Source organism: Suncus etruscus, chromosome X (genome assembly GCF_024139225.1).
Source record: "Suncus etruscus isolate mSunEtr1 chromosome X, mSunEtr1.pri.cur, whole genome shotgun sequence".
Lineage (NCBI taxonomy): Eukaryota > Metazoa > Chordata > Mammalia > Eulipotyphla > Soricidae > Suncus > Suncus etruscus.
The window spans coordinates 6,886,564-6,911,562 of record NC_064868.1 but is presented as its reverse complement, the minus strand read 5'-3'; the positions used below and the strand labels follow the sequence as shown (position 1 = coordinate 6,911,562).

Below are 24,999 nucleotides of genomic sequence, written 5' to 3'. Positions count from 1 at the left end.
CTACTTCAAGTATTCTTAATAGTTTATCATAATGAAGAGTAAAAGAACAACTCCATTTTAAAGCAACACTGCTTCCAACTCATTTCAACAGGCAAATAACTTTTATTCAACATTATCCAAATATTAAAACATGTTAAGGGTATGAAACAGTAGTATGAATAACAATCATATTTAGTATTACTATATTTGGTATTACTATAAGCTTGGGTCTTTGACAGTTCTCTGAACTTTTCTCCTGCAGTCTGCAGGGGCACCTGTCACTGCAAAACAAACACAAAATCCTGTGAGAAGCTTTTCTGGCAAAAAAATTACAGTATATGTAATTCTAGATTTGCAGTTGCTAACATCGTAAAAAGAAAACATTCTTTCCCTTTAGAGAGGTGACATTCTGTACGTGGTGGAGGATCTCTATAGCGCATTTAGCTATTGGTCCCTGACATCCCTTAATGTCTGTCCCCTGACCTGAGCATCACTGGTGTGACCCAGAAACCAACAAAAATCCCAAAGTCATAGGAATTATTCAGTGATAAGAGAAATGGTATCAGTACTATATTTTCTGTTTAAATCATCATCTACTTGTCATTTTTGGTTACACAAGTATTTACAGGCTGTCCTTACTGTAGTTGGAGGTATCTTAAATCATCCATAGTGATATTCTTTAGACTATTATAAAGTGTAAAACCTCCTTGCACAAAATGAAAGAAACAAAGATCAAATACTTAAGAGCTTAGTTGTTATAAACTAACATATATAACATAATAGTAACATACATGACATAATAATACAAATGAATGTGTTGGTTAAAATTTACCTCTTCAATTGTATCTGCGTCCATTTCTTGCATTTCTAACTAGTTTTTAGGCTCTCTATCTATAATCTGCTCCTTATACCCAAGTTCTGGATTCTCTGTAGTAACAGTTTGATTAGAAATGTTTCTGTTGTATCTTAATGTGTAACTTTTCAAAAAAATTGGATGAATAAAGTATCCTAGAATGCATGTCTTGAGTCCTGTCCACTCAACTGCCTTGTTCACATTATACAACAATCCATAATTGCTGGATTAATTTCTCAGAAACTGAAATAATTATTTAGCTTGGAATTTGATTTCTACGAATTCAGATACTTAATTTCCTTGTTTTTAAAATACTTTAGGAATCAAGAGAAAATGGGTTTCAGTGTTGAGATAATTCAGAGCAAGTGGAAAATAACTCACCGTAAAGTTAGTTCTGGTATTCATTCTTTTTCGGTTGGGTCTTCCAAAGGTCTAGTAAAAAGAAAAGGCAGTTATCCAGGGGTCAGAGTACAGCTGGTAGGGCACTGGCCTTGCATAGCAAACTCAGATTCAATCCTCAGTCCTCTTAGCACTGCCAGGTGTGGCATCAAAACAAGCAAACAAAAAACATCTAAAAAATCATTCTCCAGAGACGAGCATACTATCATTCGGTTCAAACATCTGTTGACAATTCAAGGAACGGGATAGCACAGTTTAGTGGGAGAAGCAAATGTGAGCAGGTTCTAGCTCACACATTCACACCTTTCTGCTCCCTCTCCTTGAAAGGAAAATCTAGTACTCAGGGTGTGCGTGTCATTTTTTTCAAACTAGCTCATGAAAAGATAGTCTAGGCTGGAGGGATAGCACAGTGGTTAAGATTGGCCTCGAACATGGCCATTTCCTGGTTCCTTCCTGGACACCACATGGTTCCCCAAACATCATGGCTGTGAACCAAAACCAAAAATAACCTATGATGACCAGAAGAACTCAGCCTGAAGGATAATCTAGATGGTTCATCATGTCTTTTTCACTCAGGTGAAGAGTCATTCAACTGATGATCAGGCTCTTTTTCATAGGGGACTAAGCTAGGAGAGGCCTGTTCCTGGAACAGCCAGGAGAGGAGTAGATGAAAAGATAATTGTTTCCTTTCACTATGCCTTGTACCAACTTGGAGGAAGTACCTTTATCTTATCCCACTTTTTGAGCTGAGATTACACTAAGGCATTCAAAAGTAAAGCAAATTCACATGCACAGACTGGATTCCTTGTAGGGTAGTTTCCTGACTCCTACTCTTGTCCATGGTCTTCCCTAGGATAGGTCAGAGCTTAGATGGCCCTCAAATATATGCCTCTGGCATCTAGCCTCAGGGAACAAAGAAATGGCAGATGGAGCAATACCTACTATGGGAAGGTGGGTTTCCGTTGAATCTAACGTGTTTATGCCCAATCTAGACCAGGGGACTAGCTCAAACCACTTGAGTCATCAGAAAGGGCTCCTGGACTGTTGATTAGGGCAGACTTATTAACTTCAAAACTTGGCCAGAGAGACAGCATGGAGGTAGGGCGTTTGCCTTCCATGCAGAAGAATGGTGGTTCAAATCCCGGCATCCCATATAGTCCCCCGAGCCTGTCATGAGCAATTTCTGAGTGTAGAGCCAGGAGTAACCCTTGAGCGCTGCTGGGTGTGACCCAAAAACCAAAAAACTAACTTCCAAACTTTAACCTCACTCTTGCAGTAGGTGCCATTTTCAGCCTATGCTCAGCAACAGTGAAGGACCCAGATTCCACAGATGGGCACATAATGTAGGAAGCATATGCTGGCATACTAATTCTGTGACTGAAGATAACTATGACTAGCAACAGTGGAGAGGAATAATCTTTGAACCCACAAGTAACATGATTTAGGTGATAATGAGTCTTACCAGAAATTAAAAAGCAAACTGTAGAACTAGTACAGCAAGTTACTGCTTGCTTTGCACCTATGTTCAATCCCCAGCAACACATATAGTCCCCCAAGCCCTGATAGACTGATCTCCTAGCATAGCCAGGATAAGCCCACAGCACCTCTAGGTATGGCACAAAACTAAGTATACTGTTTACATCATAGTTATTTCATGGGGTGGGGGTAGACTCCAAAGTAAGACTTGGGGCCTTTCCTGGCAATACATGATCAACTGAGCTGGAACTCAGGACTTTGCACATGCCATATATGGCCTTAACCAGCTTTGTGTGTGTATGTATGTGTGTGATGGGGACCCATTTGGGGCCACACCTGGTGGTGGTTGTAGGAAAACACAGTGCTGGAGATAGAATACAGAAAACATGATCCAGTCCTCTGACTTATTTACTTGATCTCGTGCTCTACCACTTGAGCTATGACATACTTTAAAATCTATTTTTCATTTGCTACCATTACCAGTTAATTAGAATTTCAGAGCTTTTTAAAAAAGATGAGATCTGCCCAAGATTAATCTTAAGAGATCTTTACGGCTGCTTACAATGTTCTTCCAATATGTCTATGTCTGGTACCACACTACTATAACTAACAGAACTATTTGATTATTAAGATTAAGTTGTATTCATTAAATTAGCACAACCATTGGTCATTGTGTAGCAAGGTATTTTGGAACAAGCACCAACTATTTTGTCGTAATTTTGTATCAGAATTTTTTTTGGTTTGGGGGGTCACACCTGGCAGTGCTCAGGCAGTACTCCTGGCAGGCCAGGGATCAAACTCAGGTCGGCCGCATGCAAGGCAAAGGCCCTACCCTTTGTGTCCCAGAGTTACAACTATTAGAAGCCTCTTGATAATGTGATTCTTAAGGCAAACAGGAATTGTTTAATTCCTTTCACAAATATACCTGAGTACCCTACTATATTCTGAAGTGAATCCATGGCAATACCAGGATCTCCTAGCTGACAAGGCAGTCAGTCCATGCATATCTGCTCATGACAAGGACAAACCGCAAGGAAGCAACCAAAGATGACAGAAAAATATCCTTAGGGTTGGATACACATCCACTCAGTGATGAAATGCGCACTGACCCCCAACTTGACCTTTGTGTTTGCTGAAACCCAAAGGCTGTCTTTAAAAATGTTTTAATTGGGCCAGAGCCATAGCACAGCTGCAAGGCATTTGGCTTGCTTGAGGCTGATCCAGGAGGGACCTTGGCTCAATCCCCATTGTCCCATGTAGTCCTTCAAGCCAAGAGTGATTTCTGAGAGCGTTGCCAGGTATCACCCCTGAACGTCACCGGATGTGGCCCAAATACAGACAAAAAAGTTTTTGATTTTCTTTTCTGGTTTGCAATACTACTAATAATGGTTTCTTTTGGTCCTAATTCCAGCACCACATCTATCACCAGTGTACTTGACTCCCTCTTCCAAGGATTCCCCCATTCCTCTTACCACCCCCCCAAGTTAATTGTGTCAGTTCTGTTACATTCCAAAGTCCCTGCCTTGATGTAAGAGGCAGAAGCTGGAAATGTTGCTGCCTTTAAAGTGGGTGACTTTTGTGTAGCCTGTGTCAAGGTACTTGACTGATTCCTATCAGTAAAGACCAAAAAACATTCATATATAGCCCCCCATCCACAGCCAAAGTCTTCCTGAGACCTGGGTGAAGTTGGCAACTAAATCGGCTGTCTTTCTGCCGCATCACTTCCCCAACCCTGCTCACCTGCTGGTAGTCTGCTTCATTTCAAGCAGTTCAAAATTTAGTTGCTGCTGGTACTCTAGGGAAAACCCTGAGGCTTCATCACCCTGGCCACAGGCTGCTTGGGCTTGATTATCCTGCAGGTCATCACCCTGACCACAGGCTGCTTGGGCTTGATTATCCTGCAGGTCATCACCCTGGCCACAGGCTGCTTGGGCTTGATTATCCTGCAGGTCATCACCCTGGCCACAGGCTGCTTGGGCTTGATTATCCTGCAGGTCTGCCGAGGGATACCCCGCAGGGTCAAAGACAGGCTCAGAGCCTGTGTTCATAGCTGAAAAATCATGGAAGGAGAAATGAATGTTGGTCAGCAAGGCCAGGATTTGGGGGTAATTTCTGTCCTGCAGAGCTCAACCAGTGGCATAAATCCTCGGGAATGGAGAGGAGACAGGCACATGAGTACCTAGAAAAGTAGCAGGTCAGTTTATATGTGGGGGTTCTGAGAGCTCAAGATGACAGTTTGCAAAAGACAAGGTTTTTGGTGGTTTTGTTTTTGTTTGGTTTGGGGGTCATGCCCGGTAGTGCTCAGGGGTTCCTCCTGGCTCTATGCTCAGAAATCACTCCTGGCAGGCTCGGGACCATATGGGATGCTGGGATTCGAATCACCATCCTGCACGCAAGGCAAACGCCCTACCTTCATGCTATCTCTCTTGTCAAAAGACAAGTTTTGTAAAGTTACCACTAGGCTTCCAAACAACAACCGCTCTTTCACTCCTGGAAGTTGCCTGCCATGAAGCATAACTCATGATGTGAATTCAGTACTGGGCTTTATTTAGCAAGTCTCTCCTGGGCGGAGAAATGTGTGAAGACGTGGCAATGTTCATGGCAGATCTATGCAGCCACCACAGGAGAATCAATGCGGGGAATAAGTGCTTTGAACATTTTAAAAGGTTACAGAAGTCAGCGATCATCAGAGAGGGGATCAACCAGATTATCAACCAGAAATACTCAGCTATTCCTTGAAGCTATAGATTTGCTTATATATGGAGAGTATCATGGTAAATGAAATAAATCGGAGGGACATATAATGGTAACACTTGTAGGTTATGAAAAGAAAACATATTATGACAATAATACCCAAAGGTAACAGAAAGGAGAACCAGGAGGTCTGGTCCTTGGTAAGAAGCTTGCCATAAAGACAGAGGTCGGGGAAATGCAATTAGATCAGAAAAGGGACCACCGTGACAATGACTGTTGAAAATGATCATTTTGTACAAGAATGATGTGCTGAAAGAAGGCACTAACCTGGAGAGAGAATTGAAGCAGCAGTTTTCACAGCTTGATTCACGATACAGTTCATTACATATAGCCATTCGAACCTACTGAAGCGATTTATCAACATTTTCCTAGCCTGAAAAAAAAATCACGAGAGTCCAGATTTTTGGTTGATCAAGCCTTTAAGAAATAGAAGTTCCTACTAATTCTAATTCGCTTCTATAGAGATTAGGTACTAACCTTGTTGGCCACTCAAGTTTCCTCTGAAGAGAGTAATCCTCTAAGCTGCCCCCAAAGTCATGCTGGCGCATCTAGCTCAGGGCTTCTTTTTTTTGTTTTTGTTTTTGTTTTTGTTTTTGTTTTTTAGTTTTTGGGTCACACCCGGCGGTGCTCAGGGGTTACTCCTGGCTGTCTGCTCAGAAATAGCTCCTGGCAGGCACGGGGGACCATATGGGACACCAGGATTCGAACCAACCACCTTTGGTCCTGGATCGGCTGCTTGCAAGGCAAATGCCGCTGTGCTATCTCTCCGGGCCCTAGCTCAGGGCTTCTTAAACTTTTCTGCACTTGCAACCCCTTTCACTCAAGAAATGCAGCACAGGCAAATCCTGTCAGCAGCTCCTTGGACTCATTATGTGTTTGAATTTGACATTTTTGATCACTGTGTATTTGGAATATTTTACTACACCAAATTTTTCACAAACCCATATTCAGTTACAGTTTAAGAAACAAAGCCCTAAAGGTTACATGCCCTCTTCAGAGCTGCCTCTCTGTCCTTCTGTGTTGCTGAGAAAACTAAGCCCTGTGTTGGAGTCTAGGACAGTAAAACAGTCTTGGATCTGAACAGTTCACTTCTGATTAGAAAGACCTTATACTACTTAACAGCAGATGCTATCTGTTACCAAATACTATACTCTGATTCTTCAATCAAGTCTGTTCATCTGAACTTGTACAGTCCTTGCTCAGAAGGACTCCTTGAGATGGGGATTTGGGGCAAACAGGGGAGAAAAGGTGGGACCTATTGGAGAAGATGTTAACTGGATTCCCTGACCTTAACTATGAGCCCACCTGCCTTCTGACATACTCTGTAGAGTTAGAAGAGACACTTACAGCTTCCTGAAATGCAAAGAGAATCAAGTAGACCTGGTCAATAGATGAACTATTTAAGTCCAGATCTATCTTCAGCTGCGCCATGGTGGACACCAACATCTCGTTATTTTGTGAGTAGATGAAGTCAGTCAGGATCCCAATGATTTTCTTGATGTTGTCAGCCGACAGATACACCTCTTCTGAACGCTGATTTCCACCAATAACCCCAAAAGAAGGTATTTGCATTGAGTCAGAGATAAGGCAGGAAAATTCAAGAAGAATGAAAAGCATATAGAAAATTAATCTTACCATTGGTTAGGGTCAGTTGACTTCCTCTCTACCTTCAAACATATATCCCCCGTAGTAATGATTCCCTTTATCCTGATTAAACCCTTGTAAGCACTGTTTCAAGGGGTCCTGTAACACATCCTGTTCATACTGGGGCTCTCTCAAAGAACCTCTATCTAAAAGAAATTAAAACTCAAATAGGGGGCCAGCGAGGTGGCACTAGAGGTAAGGTGTCTGCCTTGCAAGACTAGCCAAGGAAGGACCGCATTTCTATCCCCTGGCGTCCCATATGGTCCCCCCAAGCCAGGGGCAATTTCTGAGCACTTAGCCTGAGTATCAAACGGGTGTGGCCAAAAAAAAAACTCAGATAGTTTCATCCAAAACTTTCCACTCTGAAGTGGTCATTCTCCTTGCGTCTGAGATAATTCCTGAGTTCTGTGGCTGGGGATTAACTGGGCTCCAGGGCTCAGCACTGGGACATAGAAGAGCTGAAGTCATGGCACTAGCTTGACACCAGGGGGCAGCACAGGCGGCAACATTCATGGCCAATGTCTGAGGTTCAACTGACTTGAGTTTTAGGTTTTGTTTTGCTGGAGGGACGGACAGGAGAAAATAATGATGAGCTCCCATGCGCCTTAGGTCCTGAACCCAGCAGAGTGGGGATCACCCTTACTTTGTATGTACCTCAATCAAGTATGCCTGCAGGTCAAATACCATCTGGTTTTGTTCAATTCTCAGGATTTTGTAGAGGAAATAACGACGGTCGCTGTCACTGCTTATCACGGAATGATCAGGGTTGCCTTCTTCAGGATTCAGGTACTTGGACATGTTCTGATTTCCCAAGCTTTCATTTTGCACACTGTGGACAATCACATGTTAATGTCTCTGAAAAAAAATCCCTAAGATGCCAAAGATAGGCCAAGAAGCGTACTTTCTGCAATTCCTACCCCTGCAATATGTATTCAGCATGGGAATATGGAGGAATTAGTTTTGGGGTCACACCCAATGACGCTCAGGCGTTACTCCTGGCTATGCGCTCAGAAATTGCTCCTGGCTTGGGGGACCATATGGGACGCTGGGGGATCGAACCATGGTCTGTCCTAGGTTAGCATGTGCAGGGCAAATGATCTACTGTTTGCGCCATCGCTTTGGCACCAAGAAATCCCCATTTTTGCTTGACTTGAAAGATGCAATGATTAGAAAAGAGGAGGGGTAAAAAGGAGAGAAAAAGGAAAGGAGCATGGAAAGGTGGAATGGAGGGAGGAAGCAGAGAGGAGGCAGGCAGGTGCAGAGCAAGGGTGGGTGAAGAAGGGTGCCTGGCTGGCTGCCCTTTGGCTCTCAGGTATGGAGGCTGAACCTGGAAGAATTGTGTCCTAATACAGTCAGTACCTGAGCGGCTGGTCCTGCTGGTACTTGGAATTGTCAGTCCAGTGGAACACCTCTGGATCAGCACCTATGTTCAGGGAGTTTAATTGAACCTCATTGTTAATGCTCAGGGCCTCCAGGGTGAGAACATCCAGGCTATCCTGTTCTTCTGGAAAGGGGTAGCCTAGAGATGGTTTTCAGACAGGAACAGGGAGGAGCCCCCTGGTGTCCCACAAACCAGGCAGGCCCTCCTGGGCCTTCAGTATCAGTCATCATTCTAACAGGGTAGCGCTTACTGCAGGGATGCTGCAAGATGCATTTCTAACCAGCCTGCAGAACAGGCTGAGAAAATATACTGAGCAAAATGCAGAACAATTAGCTTCTGGCTGTCTATTCAACTGACCCCAGGAGAGAGGACCACCTTTGCTTAGGACTACTGGCATCCAGAAGAGGTAGTTTGGCCTCAGGGACAGTAAGCAATGCTGGGAGTAGCATAAGGCAACAACAGGTCAGGGCCCCCAAACCAAGCCCCAGTTCTGCCATGGGGCAGACACCTAGCCCCACCAAGCCCCTCTGCTCTCCTCTTTGGCACAGTCTGCAGGGTGCTTTTCACTAGTGGATCACCGTATGACCACGTTCCATTTACTACTCCTCACCTGATGGCTTGAGCATACTTTGGTACTTCTTAGTCTTGTTTGTCTTCTGCCTTAAGAATTTGTCTTTAAGTAGTTGGGTGGCGGTGGGGCGTTTGGTGGGGTTAAGCTCAAAGCATGGCAAAATGAAGGCTCTGGCTTTAGATGAGAGAGACCTTGGAATCTCCGGGTGGCTCTTACACATCCCCAACTGCGGATAAAGTAGAGGTAAGCATATCAACAGTGAGTGTCAGGATGCAGGTCTTCAAAGCATCACTGCCCCACCTGCTCTCTTGGGAAGGGCTGATGACCAATGGTGATAGCAGCTCCAAGGACTCCAGTCTCACTGTGCCCTTGAGGCACTATGACCTTTGGGGACTATGCTGAAAAATCATGAAGTGGAGGGATCAGCAAACAGAGGCCTGAGGGCAAGGCCTGGAGACAACCGTACAAGATGAAGGGTGGGATGAGGCCAACAGCCAGAGCCAGGCACCAGATATGGAAAAGGAAACACATGATGTTCAGCCTCTGGAGCTCTGTACAGAGGGTGAGAGGGGCGTTGCACTGGAGGCAGCTGAGAAGAGGTCTGGACCACAGGCAGACAGATAGCTGGCATCACCCAGGTGCTGAAAAGCATCTGATGCCCCACTCTTGCCACTTCCAACCCAAGACTACATCCTTAAGCTGCAGGCCTAGAGGTCACTCCTGCTTCTCTGTCCCTTTCCTGGGGGTCTCCTGCTCAATTTTTTCCCTGAAGTGTTCAAGCTATCTTCCTAAATGTCCCTAAAGTTTACATTATCCTTCAGAAACCTAAAGTTCTAACAAGCTAAGCAGAAAGGGAAGGAAGAAAGGAGTGGGGAGTTGTTCACATCCTATGTGAACATAAGTAAATAAATAAATAAAGACAGACACAGGACTGGCACCACGCCCAAACACACAGGAAAACAATATTTACGTGGTTCCCTAGACCTCCTAGAAAGTTGGATGCAGAAGAGAACACAGACAGAAATGACACTTGGATAGAACCACTGTCTCCTTGGCCCCAGTTCCTTCTTTCTTCCAGGCCTGGTACTGGTGAGGCTATCAGTTGCCCCAAATGGCTCCATCAAGGAAAGACAGTCAGGGGTGGAGGGAAGCCAGTGCTATCCTTCAACTCCATTGGGCAAGACCTCAGGAGTGGAGGTGTTGGAGTTACCTGTTACCTGGTGATCCTGGTGTGGCAGCTGCTAGGGGGTTGAGAAGCTCTAAGAACCTTCTGTAGATAACCAAGGAGACAAACAGGGTACCCCAAACACCAAGCATGCATGTGTATGTCTGTAAAGCTACAGCCCCTTGTATATGTGTCCAAGAACACAGCCACCAACCAAATCTCAGACACACAGAACTGTCCTGGGAGCAGCTTCCTGTGAGGTCCTGAGCAAGATGTCATGAGAGTTCAGCTTCCCCAAGAGGTAAGAACATTCCACTAGCATCAACTGGTCTGAAGCTGAAGTTATCCCTCTCTGTTTACCCAGGGAAAGGCTTTAGACTGAGAAAAGAGACCTTATTTAGTACCCAGAGTGTCTCCTCTCCCACACCAAGCAGAACTTCGTCCTCCAAAGATGAAGTTCACCTGGCCTCTGATTCTCACTCGTTATTAAGATCAATACAAATTCAAATGAGGGTCTTCATTCTCCCTGTGGAGTAAAGGAAAGCATCCCCTTTCCTATTCTCTAGAAATTTGTTCTGAAAGGTCTTTTGGCTTTGAGACGTAGGCAAATCTTTGGTGGTCTGATGCTGGAGGTGGTACTCAGGAGCTCATAGGTGTGAAACATGTGTTCTGCAGCTGAATCGAAGCCTCTATGCTATTTTTTTCAGAGCAAAAGGAGTCTCTTTTTAGGAGTCTCTTTCTTTTTTTTTTTTTTTTTTTTTTTTTTGGTTTTTGGGCCACACCCGGTGGTGCTCAGGGGTTACTCCAGGCTATCTCCTCAGAAATAGCTCCTGGCAGGCCCGGAGGACCATATGGGACACCGGGATTCGAACCAACCACCTTTGGTCCTGGATCAGCTGCTTGCAAGGCAAACGCCGCTGTGCTATCTCTCCGGGCCCAGGAGTGTCTTTCTAACAATTTGAAGTCTACTTCCCTGAAAGGCCATTGGCAAGGAAGCTTAGAGCCACCCTCTTCCCACTTTCTCAGACCAGGTAGAAGCCTAAATGCAACGGTACCTCATTCCAGAACTACCTCTGTCAAAAAGACTCAAGAAGGGGCCAGAGAGATAGCATGAAGGGAAGGCATTTGTCTTGCATGCAGGTCGGTGGTTCGAATTCTGGCATTCCATATAATCCCCCCGAGCTTGCCAGGAGTGATTTCTGAGCATAGAGCCAGTAGTAATCCCTGAGCACTGCTGTGTGTGACCCAAGAACCAAAAACTAAAAAAAAAAAGTAGGACTAAAGTTCACTTATCCTTTAGGTCTGGTATCTCAAGGGCTGCCCAAGTGCAGGTGGATCTCAGAGGAGCTGCTGTCACCAAAGTTTTACACCAAAGGATTTGGCCTTTTTGGCAAGGACACAGAGATCTGTTGGACTTTGAAAGAATGATAGTTCTTCCTGGTTTTGCAATCTTTGAGAAGATAGCTTATGACGCTCAGCCCATTTTGATTTATTCCTTATTCAAGAATAATTATGGTTTTCATTCTATTTCCCCAACATCTGAGACATCTTACCTGGAACATTACTGCCTGTGACTCGCCTAGCTCAGAAAAGGGAGGCCTTCCAGTGGCCATCTCAACTACGGTGCAAGCCAGGGACCAGATATCGACCGAAGTACTAATGTTCGTATATCCATGATACTGACCGATAATCTCAGGTGCCATGTACTGAAGTGTACCTAGAGGAAAGAAATGAAACGAAGTGGTAGACACCATATTTTCTCAAATCCAAGGGGCCCACTAAAAGCAACCGTGAAACTTTTAACACTCATTAATGTCAGATGAATCCTACTTTTGTTTCTAAATGAAAGTCCAACATTCCTATTTGGTAGAATCTGGCATGCTTTATCTAAGAAAATGTTTGAGCACTGCTAGATCATCCCAAGTAGAAAGGGTCTGCCTTTAGACAGAGGAGAAAAATACATGTTCATCATGGGAGCAAAAAGGTGGAGATGACCGCAAATGCAAAAGACCATTAACTGAGAGATGGACAAACAGAATTGTCTCCTTACACTGGAATACTATTGAAGCAGATGAGTTATGAAGTATGGTACATCATTTTGTTTATATGAAATTTCCAGAGCAGACAATGCTCTACTATGGGTATGGAAACCAAAGCCAAACAGCAAAGAAGCCTCTCAGGGTGATGAAAATTTTCAAATAGGTGTATTCTATATAAGTGTTACTTCAATATAAAAACAAAGGGAGATAACTCTCACAGTAAGGAGTTTCCTGTTTGTGTGATTTCAGCAACAGTGAAGGAACACAATAGGACAGGGTTTTAGAAAAAAATGCCTGAAGGATTGAGTGAGTCCAGGCTCTTAAAGTCCCTGGAGCACTTGTATAAAAGAGCAAACTACTACTTCCACCCAAGGCCCAACCAGAGTTTTGTATTACCAGCTCACATTTCTTTACAGAACTTCTGTTACTGCAAAAAGGATGTATATGCAATGGAATGTCCTAGCCCAAATGAGCACCTTTCTTTATTATACCCCAAAACTCCTGTATTATTTTGCAATGCAAAATTTGTGATTCCTCAAGCCAATTATTTGTAAAATGATGATATATGATAATAAATTATATGTGTTTATCTTTACTATTTTTTCTCCTGGGGGATGCCAATCATGAGATAAATTGTCAGGAGGTTTATATCTAGAAATAATTCCCTGTCATATCAAAGTTCCTCTTACTACAAATTGCCAAGCTAACTGGTGAAATCCAAAGATGTAAATAATTTTCAATGAGGATAGGTAAAAAGGTCATTTTGGGACAGAGATCGTATAACAGCATGATGTTTGTCTTGAATGTGGTCAATCCCCAGCATCCCATACGGTCCCGAGTACTACTTGAACATTTCCAAATCTGCCCAACAACAAAAAATCAAAACCTAGATCATTTAGACATACACGTAATCATATCCTAATATATGTGTTGATATGTGTACTTATCATAAGTGATGCAAGAAAAGGCAATACATTCTTATCTGTAAGATACAAGGCAGTTCTGAGTATCACATTTCCCAATTTTTAACTGAATAGCTCTCTTCATCAGATTTTACAATAGAGATATCATTTTCGATGCATACATATTCCAGAATGTAAGGTCTATGTCTCCACTATGGGCATCTAGTAGATATCATAAAACAACTTTCTTGTTGAAGAAAAAAATATATTTAAAAGCTGAGATATTATTCACCAAAACAAAGGACAAATCCTGCCAGTTACAGCTTGGTAATCTTGGGATGGAGAGGAGTCATCTGTCCTTCATCATATACTTCAGAGCTGATTAGCAAGGTTTTATAATTGCATCAAGCAAGACCTTTGTGATCATTTTATTATATATTAGGGATTGTTAATTGTAATTAAAAAGGTAATTGTAATCAAAAAGGTGCCTGCCAAGTGTCTCACTCTTTGAAACCAATCACTCTAATTTTGTGGGGGTCACACCCGAAACGCATACCCAGAGCTAATACATGCTCTGTGATTAGGGGTAACTCTGGCAGTGCTCATGGGAAGCATATGTGGTTCTTAGGGATCAAACAAAGCCATGTACAAAAAATAGTACCTGATCCCCAGTACGATCTCCCTGCTCCTTGTGGAGAAAAACTCCATGTAGGGAAACTGCCCTAAATTCTTAAATGATTTAATCACTGATACATGGAAAAAAGTTCAATTTCTCAACTTCAATTTTTTTGGGGAGAACTCTATAATAAGGATAGAATACAGCATTTGTGTAAACAAAGAATGAACTTTATTAACAAGGAGCCATATATGGCCCTCAAACTCATTATCACCATATTCACAACTTACCTTCCCTTTGAAACCTAGTCTTATCAAAGCACAATGTACCAGAACTCACTAAAGCAATTGGTTATTTTTATAACAGAGCAATAAGATATTTTAAAGTGATGTTTGAGGAACACTATTACTTAGAATGATACTGCCAACACCGCCAATTTTGAATATATGTACTGTTTACTTAAAGACTATTTTGATTGTTTAAAAACTCAAGAGTTCAGCACAAGCCCAATTAATTTCTTTATTTGGGGGGACATACCTTGCTGTGCTCAGGGCCTACTCTTGGATCCATGTTCAGATCACTTTTGGTAAAACTCAGAGGCCAATTATGTGGTACAAGCAAGAGATTGAACCTAGGTCAGTCGTGTGCCAGGCAAGTGCTCTACCCCACTGTACTGTATCTCTCTGACCCATAAACCCACATTTAAAAGAAAATGTAGGCAATATTATCATAAGTAGCTAGTGCAATGAATCATTTTGATAAATCAGAGTTAAAACAATTTGGAACTGGAAATAGTTCACAGTTCACTTTACTGATCAAACACCAAATCTGTGCTACAAAAGTGCTCAGAAGTAACTTTCCAAAGACTGAGCAGTAGGTAGAACTCCAGAATGCACTCTCATTCCAAGCTTTTTCACTTACCTGCAATTGTCCCCATATCGGAACTCACTTGTGAAATATGCTTAGAGGCTCCAAAATCAGCTATTTTCACTACTCCACTGTAGATATTTACCAGAATATTACCACCCTTTAGAAAAAGAAGAAAATCAAGGGCTTAATGACATATAAACAAACATTAAATACATTAAATATGTTTTGGCTGGAAGAAATGGTCGTAAGTTCCTAGGAACATGAGACTACATTTCAAAATTTAGCACTCTCAATCACTACCCTTCTAGAATCTAGTGAATCTGTAGACATCATCAGTAGTTCAGGATCTGAGATGTGCATACAAAGTCTCTTTGTTCAAACAAACAAGTACCTTGATGTCCCTGTGTATAATCTGTTTTTTGTGGAGATACTCAAGGCCTTCTAGAATCTGCTTGGTGTAAAACTTGATGGTAGGCTCCTTTAGAGGTCCCCATTTTGATAGCAAAAGGTCAGATAGAGTTCCTGGAAAGAGACATAGAAAAAAATAATAAATATAAAAACAAAAACAAAAGCATTCAACCATGCGAGTTCAGGGAGATAAGTTGGATGTTTCTAAACTAACAAAAGCACTCATGCTAGTAGCATAGCATGTGGATAAAATGTTCTTTCATCTTTCTGTCCCAGATACACAAGCACAGTCAGAGCACTGACAGGTAGCAACCAGCATACCAACATGACCACGCATGGTGTGGGAAAACAGAAATCTCTTTTACTTGACATTCAATAGGTTAGACATTCATCTCTGTTCAGCTTTACCAAATAGTAAGAGCACCATCAGACCCTTTGAACTTGGGAGGATCACCCGAGTTTATAGATATTTTTTAAAGTTTCAACCCTTTAACTTGTCAAAGTTACAGCTCAAACTTAATAAAACAGAGATGGGTAGTCTTTTTCTACCAAGAGCCACTTGGCTATCTGTAACATCATTCATGAGCTATACAATAAATGCAGACAGGAAGATGATGAAAAGCATTTATGTCTATCCCATCATGAACCAAAGCCAGACCAGAGGATTTCAAGGGGTTTATATGGTCCATAAGTCCAGATATTCCTTACCACTACCCTAAATTCAGACGTGGATCAAACCAGAATTGGAAGAAATTGGTTATCTCTGTTCTCACTGAAAGAATGTCCCAAAGTCAGTTCACAGGAGCACGACTGCCTTGATTAATGTTTCACACTTCCCCATTTATACTATGAGTGGCAGTCTGTCTAAGAAATTGGCATATTTCCTGTTGAGGAAAGGAACAATTATGCTTTATCATAAAGTATCCTTAATCTAATCTATAGCCTGTTCTTAATATGCATAGTTAGGCTCTTAAAATAACAGTATATTTTTAGTAATGGTTGGTCAAATGTATGTGTAAAATATTTCTAACTGCACTTTCTATATTGCTCTCAGAATAATACTTAATATCACTTAATAATACTGAACATCACTATTTAAATGAGCACTAACTAAAGGCTCACTCTGCCATTTTGAAAGTTCAACATATTTTATTAATTTACCCCACAATTCTCTAAGATAGGGGCATTATCACTCCAAAATGGTTGTTGCTCTAATTGCAATTTCAATTTTAAAATGTATTTATTCAATCAGAAAACTAAAGTAAAAGTAAAAGTAATTTTCCCAAAGTTACACAGCTGGTATATGGACAGAATGATTCAAACTAGTTTGGTTCAGATCTGAGGAACTCAGCCCTATATTGTGTCACTTGTAGTTTAGGATCTGTAGTGTCGACACTGGTGTTTAGTTTCATTGTCAATGTTACTTTGCAAATTAATTTAAAAAGCCTCTGTCCCCTCTTCTCTAAATTATCTTTAGACTTCTAGACTGTGAATGCTTCAAGGAGAGACACGGCTTACTGCTTCTCTTTCAGCCCAGCTCAACTAGGTGGTAGGCACCCAACACACCCACAATGACTATCTAACAGGTACAAGAACAAACAATAAATCAGCCATTTTTGAGACACTGAAAATCTGTAGCTAAGTCCTCTAGCTCCCCTCAACACATACACAAATCTGGAAAGTCCAGCATCTTTTAAAAATGACTGGGATGGGGAATCAAGTTACAAGTATAATTCACCTTAGTGATTCTCAGAGTGTAATATCAGACCAGTGACTACTCACCTCCAGGTACCTGCTCCATGAAGATCTTAATGTAGCCATTCTCACATACATAGCCCAGGTATTGAACAATGTTGGAGTGTTTGAGGTACTTGTGCAGGGATAGCTCCTCACGCAGAGACTGAAGGACACTGGTGAGAAAAGCAGAGCCCGAGTCACTGACAGATGCCCAAAGCCAAACCACAGCTCTCACCAGCGTCTTCCTTGCAGCTGCTTGCTCTTCTTTCTGAAAACTTCTCTCCTTTGATTCAGATAGGAGCTAATACTCTGTCATGCAAGGATGTTAAAAGCCCAAGTGTGTTAGGTTTTACAAGCACTCACTAGGATGACTGGTGTGTATGAAGAAATACTACTGTTCAATGCTATAGTTAGTGCCTAAACACTATAACCGAACTTTCCTCTGCTTCCCATGATGGGTGCTATTCTAAATGTTCTGTCCTCAGTTGTCTTCTAGTCATATTATGAAGACTCTAGCAATTGCTATGGAATCAATAACCTCAAGCCTATGCACGAGGGTTAGTTACTATTCTCCCTTCTTCAGCACACAGCTTACCATTACACAAAACTGAAGTCCAAAGAAAGATCACTATTTATTGTGGCATACAGATTCTTTCCAGCTCAGATCAAGCTACACCTTTCAAACTTCTTTTTTGGGGGAGTCACACCCGGCAGCGCTCAGAGGTTACTCCTGGTTCTATGCTCAGAAATCGCTCCTGGCAGGCTCAGGGGACCATATGGTATACTGGGATTTGAACCACCGTCCTTATGCATACAAGGCAAACACTTCACCTCCATGCTATCTCTGCAGCCCCATCTTTCAAACTTCTTGCCTCAACTCAAGAGTCCCTTATGGTCCTTCCCCTGTGTTTGGATCACAATGGATAATCTGTTATTTTCTAAATATATTCGGTGGATTAGTAGCTCAAGTTTTCCTTCAGCACAGAAGACTATGGTCTTCTCTCCTTCCTAACTCCTATGCATCCCTCAAACAACAGCTCAAAGAATATTCACTTTATCAAACTTGCCACAATTCACCAGAAGAAGTAATTAATTCCTCCCTTATGTTCAAAAGACACTTTGTGCACCTGTCACTTTGATTTCTCATAAAGGTCTCTGCATTCTCTATCTGGGATAAAGACAGCTATCCCATGTTCCCCAGTGCCAGACCAAAAATGTGGCACAAAGGAGTTAAACATCCTATACCCATTCTGTAAGATTAAAGAATGGAATGAAAGTAGTTCTGAGTTCCTAAAAGCATCACTTAACAACGAAGAGCTAAAACAACGGCAACAAACTAAATGATGTGGTATTTGCCAGTCTTTCCCCTAACGTACACACTTGGTAACACCACTTCTCAGTCATGAGAATTAAAGAATAATGAAGAAGTAATTAAAAGAATGGGATCTTGGCTGGTTTCTTCAGAACTCATTTCATCTCACTCAATCTTGGTTTTCTTTTCTTTTTTAAATAATTTCTTTAAGCACTGTGGTTACAGAAATGTTCATCGTTGGGTTTCAGTCACAGAATGTACACCACCGTCACCAGTGCCACTTTCCTACCACTGATGTGCCCCATTTCCCTCGCACCCCCAGCCCCTCTCCGAGGCAGGCATTTTGCTTCTCTCTTTCCTTTCTGACACTGTGGTTTGCATTACTGTTAACGAGGGAGTTCCATGTATAGAACATTAACCCCTTTTAGCACCCAGTCCTTGTTTGGAATGATCAGTTCTATTATTGTTATGATATTTGTCAGTGCAGTTAGTAATATAACTGCACTCATCTCTCTTTGTGGCAAGCTCTTACTATGGACTGGTTCTCCCCATGTGCATCTTTACTGTCTCTGGATATTATTACTAGACTATCTCTTGTTTTTCTTATATCCCATGAAGTGAAATTATTCTATATCTATCATTTTTCTTCGGATGCATTTTACTCAGCATAAAAATTCTTCATGTCCATCCATGTATAAGCAACTTTCATGACTTCATTTTTCCTAAAGGCTGCATAATATTCCATTGTGTTGATGAACCACGGTTTCTTTTCAGGGGTCTCAAACTTGCAGCCCTCCGTACAACATTTTGTGGCCCTGCCCTAGAGGAATCTTTGTTTTGTTTTGTTTTAGTTGTTTGGGTCACACCCCCCAATGTTCAAAGCTTACTACTGACTTTGCACTCAAGGATCACCCCGGCTTTGCCTCCTGCGGACCCCGGGTAAGTTGAGTTTGAGACCCCTGTTTTAGCTGTTCATCTGTTGTAAGGCACCTGGGTTGTTTCCAGATTCTGGCTGTTGTAAATAGTGCTGCAATGAAAATAGGAGTGCAGAGGGCATTTTTTTGTATTGTGTTCCTAGAGGATATCCCTAGAAATGGTATTGCTGGATCATTTGGAAGCTCAGTTTCTAGCTTCTTGAGAAATGTCCATATTGTTTTCCAAAAAGGTTGGATCAGTCCGCTTTCCCATCAGCAAAGAATGAGAATGCCTTTTCTGTGCATCATGCCAGCACTGAACATTCTTGTTTTTTGTGAGGTAAGCCAGTATCTGTGATATGAGATGATATCTCACTGTTGTTTTAATTTGATTCTCCGTGATGATTAGTGATGTGGAGCATTTTTATATGTCTTTTGGATATCTGTATTTCTTCATTGAGGAAATGTCCATTTCTTCTCCCCATTTCTTGATGGGGTTAGACTTTTTTTTTGGTAAAGTTTAATCAGTGCCTTGTATATCTTAAATGTTAACCCCTTATCTTAACGGGTACTGGGTAAATAGTTTCTCCCATTCTGTGGTGGCCTTTGTAGCCTAGTCACGGTTTCCTTTGAAGTGCAGAACCTTCTCAGTTTAATGTATTCCCATTAGTTTTTGTTTCCACTTGCTTGGCCAGTAGTGTTTCCTCCTTGAAGATGCCTTTAGCTTCAATGTCATGGAGTGTTTTGCCTACATTTTCCTCTATGTACCATATGGTTTCAGATCTTATATCAAGGTCTTTAATTCACTTTGATTTTATCTTTGTGCATGGTGTTAAGGAGAGGTCTGTGTTCATATTTTTGCATTTAGTTGACAAGTTTTCCCAAAATCCTTTGTTGAAGAGGCTTTCTTTGCTCCCCTTTATATTTCTTGGTCCTTTATCAAAAATTAATTGTTCATAAATCTATGGATTTATTTCTTGATATTCAAGTCTACTCCACTGATGAGGGGCTGTCTTTATTCCAATAACATGTGGTTTTAATGATCACTGTTTTATTATACAGTTTAAAGTTGGGGAAGGTTATTCCTCCCATATTGCTTAAGGTATTCACAGACATTTATTTCTCCACATGAATTTCAGGAGCATCTGATCCACTTCTTTTGAAAACTGTTATGGGAACTTTTTATAGAAATTGCATTAAATTTGTACAACCTTGGGAGATTATATAAGTCCAAGAATTTATTCATTCCTTCCATATTCTCTTCTCTTGATTTTTTTTTGTTTGTTTGGCTTTGTTTTGGGGCCACACCCAGTGATGTTCAGGGGTTACTCTTGGCTATGCGCTCAGAAATCGCTCCTGGCTTGGGGGACAATATGGAACACCAGGGGATTAAAATGTGGTCTGTCCTAGGTCAGCCGCATGCAAGGCAAATGCCCTACTTATGCGCCACCACTCCAGCACTCCCTTCTCTTGTTTTGTGACAGTTTCTCAAAGTAATTTCTGATTATCTTTTTAATTTCTGTACTGTCTCTAGATCCTTCTCATTTCTAATTCAGTTTACTAAGTTTTTCTCCCTTTCTTTGTATTTTTTTTTCAAAGAACTAGCTCTTGCTTTCATTGATCTTTTGGATTGTTTTTTAATTTCTATTTATTTATTTACGTTTTGGGGCCACATCTAGCGGCACTCAGGGGTTACTCCTAGCTCTATCACTCTGTCCCCCTGGATTTCTAATTCATTAATTTCTGCTCTAAGCTTTATTATTTTCTTCCATCTGCCTATTTTTGGGTTTATTTTGTTGATATTTTTCCAATTCTTAAGCTGTGCCATTAAATGTTTTATGTAGGCCTCTTCTTCCTTCCTGATGGGTGCTTGCAAAGTTATAAATTTTATTCAGTATCATTTTAGTCGTGTCCCACAAATTCTGATAATTTGTGTCTTCATTCTCATTTATTTCCAGGAATATTTTTATTTCCTCTTTGATTTCATTTCTGACTCACTGGTTGGTCATCAGTGAGCTGTTTAATTTTCAGGTTTTAAAGTTATTTTTCCTCTGTATCTGTTTGTAATTCACTTCTAATTTCAGTGCATCATGGTCTAAGAAGGTAATTCTTAGAATTTCTACCCCAGCATGTGGCCTTTTTTGGAGAATGTCCCATGTGCATGGTAGAAGAATGTGCATCCAGTTTTCTGGGGATAGAAAGTCTTATCTACTAAGCCACTCTGCCATGTCTTCCTTCAGAGCCAGTATATCCTTGTTAGGTTTTTAGCTTGGTTGATTTAGATGACCTGGTTCATCAAGGGGTGACAGGGTGGTATCAAATTCTTCCAATATTATTGTGTTGCTACTGATGTCTTTCTTCAAATATATCAGCACTTGTTTTAAATAATGTGCTGTCCCCTCATTGGGTACATATATGTTTAGGAGTGTGATTTCTTCCTGGTGTATATCTACCTTATTTTTTAAATAATATCTTTATTTAAACACTAATTACATGGGTCTGGAGTGGTGGCACAGCGGTAGGGTGTTTGCCTAGCATGTAGCTGACCTAGGACGGACTGCAGTTCGATCCCCCGGTGTCCCATATGGTCCCCCAAGCCAGGGGCAATTTCTGAACACATAGCCAGGAGTAACCCCTGAGAATCACCGGGTGTGACCCAAAAACCAAAAAAATAAAATAAATACTGATTACAAACGTGAGTGTAGTTTGGTTTCCTTCATAAAAAGAACACCCCCCCTTTTTACCTATCTCCCTCCTCCCTCAATCCTGCCTGTATTTGAGACAGGCATTCTACTTCTCTCACTAACACTGTCACGGTAGTTGTTAGTGTAATTATTCTCTAACTGCACTCACCACTCTTTGTGGTGAGCTTCTTATTGTGAGCTGGTTCTTCCAGCCCTCATCTCTGGGCATTATTACAATAATGTCTTTTATTAAGCCTAAAGTCCATGTTGTCTAATTTTAGTACTGCCACCTCAACCTTTTTAAGGGAGTTATTTGCTTGAATGATTGTTCTCCAACCTTTTACTTTAAGTCTACATTTGCTCTGACTATTCAGATGTGTTGCATGCATATGTTGTCTATATTTCCCCTCTTGATATATGTACTTTCAAACTTTAATATTTGGATGTATACTAGGATCCACTATCCACTCTGGAGAAACCTATATTCTTTTTTGAGCACAATATTCTCTCACACCCTCTTGTCTTCCTCAGAACTTCTCCCCAAATCTGTTTTACTTCACTGATATATCCTCCTGAAATTCCTCCTGAAATTCTTTTCTAAGAGGGAAAACCCAAAAGATCTATGTAAGGTCTAGAACTGACTTGTTTTTTTTTGTTCTTTTTTTTTTTTAAAAAGACTACTTCAATTATTTTTTTGTTTCTTTTTTTTTATTGTCGCCAAAGTAAATTACAAATATTTCACAGCAATATTTAAGGTACATAGTGACAATAAATCAAGGGCATTCCCACCACCAGTGATGTCCTCCCTCCACCCCAACTGTAGTATTATTTTTTAACTGAAACCCAACTACAAACATGTTACAATAATGGTGTTTAAATAAAGACACTGTTATAAGAAAATAAATTAAAAATAAATCTTCAATCCATTTTCTTCTTTCTTTTCCTCTTCTTTTTCTTCTTCCTCTTTCTGAGATCAGATGAGATCTGGCACGTTCAGGGTGATGTGGCTGTAGACTCTTCTTCCTCTTTCTCCTCTTCTTTCTCTTATTCTTCCTCCTCTTCTACTTCTTCCTCTTCTTTGTTCTCCTCATTTTCTTCTTCCTCTTCTTCTTTCCCTTCTTCCTCTTCTTCTTTCCCTTCTTCCTCTTTTCCTGTCTTTTTTCTTCTCTTCTTTTCCTTCTTCCCTTTTCTCTTCTTCCTCTTCTTTTCCTTCTTCCTCCTCCTCTACCTCCTCTTCGTTTTCTTCTTTTCTACTATTCTTTGCCCTCTTCTTACTCTCCTTCCTCCTCTTCTTTTTCAGAAGGATGAATCCTTTTCATCTTCCCCCTCTTATTATTATTTTTCACAATATTCTTCTTACTCCTCTTTGCCTTATTTTTATTCTTCTTTGCCTTATTATTCTTACACTTCTTCACCTTATTCTTTTTTTATATAATTTTTATTTTGATCATAGTGGCTTACATATTGTTGACAATAATATTCTAGGTACATATTTACATAAAATCAGGGGGGATTCCCATCCCTAAATTGTCCTCCCTACACCTCCGTTTTTGTCCTACCTCCCATTTCCTCTTCCCTCCCCCCCAAGGTGGCTAGAATATGTGATCCCCTCTGTATTTGACCTACTACTTAGTAGTCTTGCATCAGTTTGGTCTTGGTGCCTCCCTTATTTCCCCCTCTAAGTGGGGGCAGGGCTAGCAGTTCAAGTTGGGTGGTTTTGCCTGAAAAAGAGAAAATGAGTAAACTGGGGTAAGAGTCTAATACCCCAAAAATGGGCAGAATCCTTCTAGGGGTTCTCCTCATCGATTTGGGAAATGAAGGAGAAAAAGAAGGTGAAACACCTTATTCTTTTTAAAATTCTTCTTCCTCCTCTCCCTGTTTTGACTCTTGCTCTAACTCATTCTTGTTCTGGGTTTCTGGGACTTCATTGATTCCTATGTTGTTTCTGTTGAGTTTCTCAAAGACTTCTATTTTCATCGGTCCATATTCTTTGAGTAGTTTAGACATTGTCTGATCATTTGCTTTAAAGTTCTCTTCCAATCTCTTCTGTTGTATGGAGTTGTTCTGGATCTCATCCTCTGGCTCACTGGCCCTGTTTGCAGCTGATGTTATTCCAGTGGAGAGGTTTTCCATTGAGGCTTTCAATTCATAAGCTGAGTTTTTCAGATCTGTTATTTCAGTGTGAAAATTTTCAATTTCAGCCGTCAAATCCTCTTGATGCTTATTTGTGCTTCAGTCAAATCTATCGATGCTTTTTTTGAGTTCCCTGAACATCATCCATAATTCTACTCTAAACATCTTATTTGAGAGAATACCTAACTGTTTGGCACTTTTTGGATTATCAGACCAGCCATCTTGATTCTTTAAACATGGGGTTGTACTGCAAAATTTCCCCCATTGTTAAGGTTGTAAATTGCTTTTTACAATGTGGAGAAGTGGGGTTCAGGGGTGTGGGTCCTGGAGAGATTATGATCCTTGGTGTCTCTGGGCTGGCTCCTGCAGAAAGAAGGCAGAGAGCAGGGCAGCAGTCCTTTATACATTAGTTGGGTGAGGACATCTTACCAGGTGTGGGTCCTGGAGAGATTATGATCCTTGGTATCTCTGGGCTGGTTCCCACAGAAAGAAGCTAGGACTGTCTTTTCTACAAAGAGCAAGTATCATATCAGATTCATCAGTCCTATATTTCCCCAGCTGTTTCCTTGGGTAGCAGAGATGGATAGAGAGAAAACCATGATTCCCTTCTCTAGGCTAAGCCTCTCATCTCCTCACTTCACATAGGTCACCAAAGAACTCCCACTGGCATCAGGCCCTAGTACCATCAGGTACTGTCTCTTGGCCCCAGCAGCAACTAAGGATCAGTGTCATTCATGTAGTCAGGAGTGAACCCTGGATTCCCAAACAGTTAAGGGAAGGCTTTTCCATTAAAGAAAACAAATTTAATGAATTAAGGGGCAAAAAGCCTGGAAGAAATCACTGGAAACCCATGACCAATGTTACTGTTCCCCAGGCAGGACAGCAGTGTGTCCATACCCATGTGTGAACCATGGTCTGAACATATCTGCAGGCTACAGAGTTAAGATCTGTACAAAATGTACAGAATGCTTTTATTTGCCACCTTTTCATTTAGAATTAGATAGGTTTTAGTAGAAAAAGGGAAAAATACTTAATTAGACCCTAACATTTTGTGAAGAAATAAATTACTAGTGGTGGTCCTAAAGGGAGGAAGAAATGTAGAGGAAGAGAGGGAGAGAGAATGAAAGAAGATGGAGAGAGAGGAAAAAAAGAAAAACAGTCC

General features: G+C 41.2%; 1 protein-coding gene across 1 annotated transcript in view; it reads right to left on the bottom strand.

Moving 5' to 3' along the window:
* Nucleotides 1-133: 133 nt before the first annotated feature.
* Nucleotides 134-24,999, bottom strand: part of MAP3K15 (mitogen-activated protein kinase kinase kinase 15) — a 69,059-nt gene continuing 44,193 nt past the window's right edge. The window contains exons 16-26 of the mRNA XM_049767448.1: nucleotides 16,840-16,957; nucleotides 15,041-15,171; nucleotides 14,701-14,806; nucleotides 11,776-11,939; nucleotides 9,097-9,283; nucleotides 8,465-8,624; nucleotides 7,760-7,934; nucleotides 6,809-6,994; nucleotides 4,448-4,824; nucleotides 4,180-4,317; nucleotides 134-260 (exon numbers count right to left, since the gene is read on the bottom strand). Of these exons, the coding sequence (XP_049623405.1) occupies nucleotides 134-260; nucleotides 4,180-4,317; nucleotides 4,448-4,824; nucleotides 6,809-6,994; nucleotides 7,760-7,934; nucleotides 8,465-8,624; nucleotides 9,097-9,283; nucleotides 11,776-11,939; nucleotides 14,701-14,806; nucleotides 15,041-15,171; nucleotides 16,840-16,957 (1,869 nt within the window). The remainder of the gene's footprint in view (nucleotides 261-4,179; nucleotides 4,318-4,447; nucleotides 4,825-6,808; nucleotides 6,995-7,759; nucleotides 7,935-8,464; nucleotides 8,625-9,096; nucleotides 9,284-11,775; nucleotides 11,940-14,700; nucleotides 14,807-15,040; nucleotides 15,172-16,839; nucleotides 16,958-24,999) is intronic.